Genomic DNA, 4,447 nt, shown 5'->3' with positions numbered 1-4,447 from the left:
TCTCCCTGTCCTTGTGTTCTGGCCCAAAGCTATATTCTGTGTGTCAGTAAATCATTCCCTGTGGGCAGCAGGGGCTGCGTTAACCAATGTGAGGAAGTGACTGAAGAGCTACAATGGAAAGCTTGGAGATGGTTCCTAGAGGAAACACTGGTGAGTGGTAGTGATGGGGGAGTAGGGGCTTGGGGAGCAGTGGTTAACAATTTGACTCTGAGATCTAGAACAAAAGCTCCTATATTTCCCTAACACCAAAGATGATCGCCTTTAACAACAAAATCAAAGCTAAAACTGAGAAAATACTGTTAGTGTGACAAAAAACATCTCACAGAAGCAACCTAAGGGAAGCAGTGTTTATTGGGTCTCATGGCTACAGAGGCATATCAGTCCATCATAGTGGGGAAGGTAGGACGGGTTAGCATAGAAGCTCAGCGCCCAGTGTGAGCCAGCCTTGGAGCCTGTCCCTGAGTCCTGACTCTGATACACTGAATTCCTGGTTTTGCTATCTCTTAAATCAGCAGGTGCCTTGTTGGAAAGGGCCAGCAGGGAGAGTGGTAGGGAGTGAGGTGGGAAAATGCTCACAATAAATGAAAAAAAAATGCAGACTGCTTATGAAAAGAGACGCCATATACGCAAAAGAACTTTCTTAACGTATTCAAAAATCTGGTAGAATGTGCTCTTCTCTGCTTCCTCACGCAGGTTTCTTATCTTCAGATCATAATTTTCCCTAATGGCTTTTATTTTTTCCTCTCGTTCCTGTGTACTAAGTTTTCCGAGAGCATACTCCTCCTCCACTATTCTAATCTCCTTCTCTGATTGATCAGTGTAAATTTTCCTCAAGATCTCCACTTGCTTCTTCAGCCTTTGCTCTGCATTCTTGTATATGGGATCGGAGAAGTAGAGACCGCCATTGTTCTGTACCAGGGTTTCTACAAGCCCCATCAGCTCCTGCACCTGCATCTCCCTCTCAGCCCTCTCTGCTTTGTTGTTGATGGCCAGGCAGCGATGGCCACACTCCTTGATGATGTTTTTCAAGTTTGTATCTGAGTCAGCAATGAAGTCGCTTAAACTCTGGTCCTCCAGATCATCTTTGCGGGTGAACAAGACAATCATGTACTTCATGACTTCCTCTCCAAAGATAGCCTTGATCCTGACAACAGTTTCTTGCTCTTCCACCGTGAATCGGTTCAGTTGCAGAACCAAAATGACAGCATGAGGCCCAGGGCAGGACTGGAGGACACACTGGCTGATTTCCATGCAGGTGGTTTCCAGTTTTACCTTGGTGTCGAAGAGCCCCGGGGTGTCAACAACCAGGAGGTCTCTCTCCTTCCACCTTCGGGATTCTTTCTGACAGGTCGGGGTGATAGCATGGGGTGCGATTCTAGAAGCAAATCTCCTTTGCCCCAGGATGGTGTTTGCTGTGGCACTCTTTCCACTTCCTGTTTTCCCTACCAGAACAATCCTCAGAGAGTCATCGCAGGGCTCAGCCATGGTCTTATGTGGAAGCTCTGGAATCCAGGTGCCTTGACTATGGTGTCAAAGAGGAGAAACTGGGTCAGATAAGGTGGAAACCATACTGACACTTTTGACCTTCTGTCTTGTCTTCCCCCGCTGCAAATCTAAACAGCCTAAGACTTCTGAGAGACCCCTCATCTAGAACACTCCATGCTATGTCCTTCCTAAGATTCTAGGCCCCTGCAGTCCCTTCTCCATTCTCTGTGAGGAAAGCACCCACCCCGCCTGAAATCTGGCCTTTTACTATCATATCATTGTATAGATATAGTTTTTTCTAAAACAGATTCAACTTTGATTTTGAAACATCAGCTCAGAGGAATCCATGGAGAAGCAATTACCATTCTGTGCTATGAGAGAGCAGTCGATAGAAGGCGTAAACAATCTAGCCATACGCAGTGGCCAGGTTAAAAGTATGTCTTGGTTTGTTTCTGTGTTTTGAGACAAAGGTCTTGCTAAACATCTCAGGTTGACTTTGAGATCGTGGCCTGGATGGGAAGTATATCTTTACTTATATAGACAATCTACTGAAGAGATGGTTGTTAGCATGGGAATGTGAGAGCATTTGGTAGAAGGTGTGGAAATAGTTTAACTTTGAACATTATTTAGGGCAGTGTTGGCCTTGCTTTCTCAAGCTGCAAATTATTTTCCAAAGGCTCTCCTAGTCCAGGGAAATAGCAGATAAACTGTGGTGTTTAGCAAAGTGTTTGGAGGTCACCATGCTCACAACTATAGGTGACCATCCCACCCTAAGGAAAAAGCTAAGAAGCCAGTGTTTGAATCACAAATGCATTCTGTGTATAAATATCCCCTTTTAGTTTACATCCAAGTCGATACAGGCAGTGAGATAGTCTAGGGACCATGAAAATAGACATGTTACTTCTCAAGCTCCCCATCAAAGTGCACAGTTCCTCATAGCTTCTCAGAAAAATTTAATTACATTGAACTCCAGGTGACTGAAAAATTCTAATGCTACTCTACTACCCAGAATCTAGGGAAAGAAGGAAAGCTTCCCCAAGTTTTTCATGAGGCAAATAAACCTCACTGGCCAAAGTTGACAAAGATTGAAGAAAAATGCAAGCAAATCTCACATACAATTATCAATGCCAAATTCTAATAAAATATTAGCAAGGCAGAACTCCATGGCATTATCATGACACATCAGGACCAAGTGGGATTTCTACAGAGTGCCTGTGGTCAAGAAGAGAAATTATTAAGATAGCCCACGAGCCAATTTTCAGGTAAGAGCACTGCAGGAAATGCGGACTGATGGAAGCTTCCTATCTGTTTATTCTTAGGTTTTTGCCTCCACCTTATTCATCGAGTCCCCAAGCTAGCAAGATATTAGTGGGGAAAATATTTTCTACTAAAACTCAGATGTTTCCACCTCACTTTCCCTACGTATTTGAAGAATTAGCTAACTCAAATAGAGAAAACAAGAAACAAAGAGACATTTTCATTATCCATAGTAAAACTACAGGGAAAAAAAAAAAAAACCTCTTATCAAATATCAGACCTTATCCAGCAATCTGTTCCTTGCAAGTATATGGTTCAGTATATGCATAGTAGCACTGAACAAATGTCTAAATAATTTGCAAATATAATGCATAATGACATCATAAAGAAAGTGTAAAGGTGGGAACCAATCCTGAGTACTGAAGACAATATAAATGCAGTACTCAGATATGGAATTCTCAAAAATTAAATGGGCATGCACATGCAAAGAATGTAGTCATATAAACTGAGAGTACATCTACGAAATAAGCATTGGGTGACTCTTCCTGCTAAGTGATAGCTGCAGAAATAGGCATATCAAGAGCTTACTATGGTGCCTAATTTCCACCACTTAGTAAAAGGAGCCAGAGTCTCTAGAAGAGTAGTAAGTTCCAGATAGAATTTTCATGTGTATATTTAGCAAAGGTCTGAAAGTACAGCCGTACATTCCACTGATACAGGTGTGGGAAAAGCAGAAACTCTTAGACAGTGGATGGGAAAGCTAAGCTACAGGTATATGAAAGGCCATCACTGAAGTATTTGCCCTGATATCACAATATCAAATGGGAAAGATGTACCCAAAGACACACTGAGAAGAATACAAAGAGAAGAGAGTGCAGGACCCCATTCCTGGGGTCACAGTTACAAATGACAAAAGCAAAGGATGGTCCCATTTGCCATGACTAGGAGACTGGAGAAGCAACTCACGTGCTCTATACCATTGGATGTCACAGCACACGAGGGTGTGCTCTGTCCCATCAGATGTCACGTGCACACAGAGGGTGTGCTCTATACCATTGGATGTCACATGCACACAGAGGGTGTGCTCTATACCATTGGATGTCACAGCAGCACCATTGCTCAGGACCAGGAGGTAGGGAATGGCCTACAGTATCACTGTCATCAAGACCTGTGCACTGAATACAACAATGCTTAAGATCCTCATCATTTACCTGGGAAAGGGTGTAGCACACACTTCTATGCCTAGATATAAAAAGTATGTGTTTTATTCATTACACAGATGCATAAAGATAAGGAGAGGGAGACAAAAGAAAGGAGATGGGAACACAGGGAAATATTAGGCAGGAGGCCTTGAGGGTAGGCTTCCTCGAGCTGACTGTCCTGTAGGTTTAACTTTGAAATGATGTAAATATGAATTATAGAGAATAAAAAACATACATTGGAAAATCAATTCTCCAAATCAAAAAATAAAATGAAGCAAGAGCAGCGTGTGGATCCATGTGTCTTTAAACAAGTTAAGTTCACTGAAGATCCCTGGAGAGTGAAAATCAAAACAAAACAAAAAACAAAACAAAACCTACAGATAATGTAAAATTTTATAACAAAAGAACCTAAGAACCATGTTGATATTTTTACATCCTCAATTATCACCTGTGTGTATGCTGGGAATGCAGACACACACACACACACATACACACACACACAC

The 4,447-nt window shown here is 42.3% G+C and overlaps 1 protein-coding gene across 1 annotated transcript in view; it reads right to left on the bottom strand.

The window, feature by feature from the left end:
• Positions 1 to 331: 331 nt before the first annotated feature.
• Positions 332 to 4,447, bottom strand: part of LOC116098879 (GTPase IMAP family member 7-like) — a 5,758-nt gene continuing 1,642 nt past the window's right edge. The window contains exon 2 of the mRNA XM_031381842.1: positions 332 to 1,522. Within this exon, the coding sequence (XP_031237702.1) occupies positions 604 to 1,485 (882 nt within the window). The 5' untranslated portion in view covers positions 1,486 to 1,522 and the 3' untranslated portion in view covers positions 332 to 603. The remainder of the gene's footprint in view (positions 1,523 to 4,447) is intronic.

This window comes from Mastomys coucha, unplaced genomic scaffold (assembly GCF_008632895.1).
Source record: "Mastomys coucha isolate ucsf_1 unplaced genomic scaffold, UCSF_Mcou_1 pScaffold20, whole genome shotgun sequence".
Taxonomy (NCBI): domain Eukaryota; kingdom Metazoa; phylum Chordata; class Mammalia; order Rodentia; family Muridae; genus Mastomys; species Mastomys coucha.
Note: the sequence above shows the minus strand (reverse complement) of the source record. Positions and strands in the feature narration are given on the sequence as shown.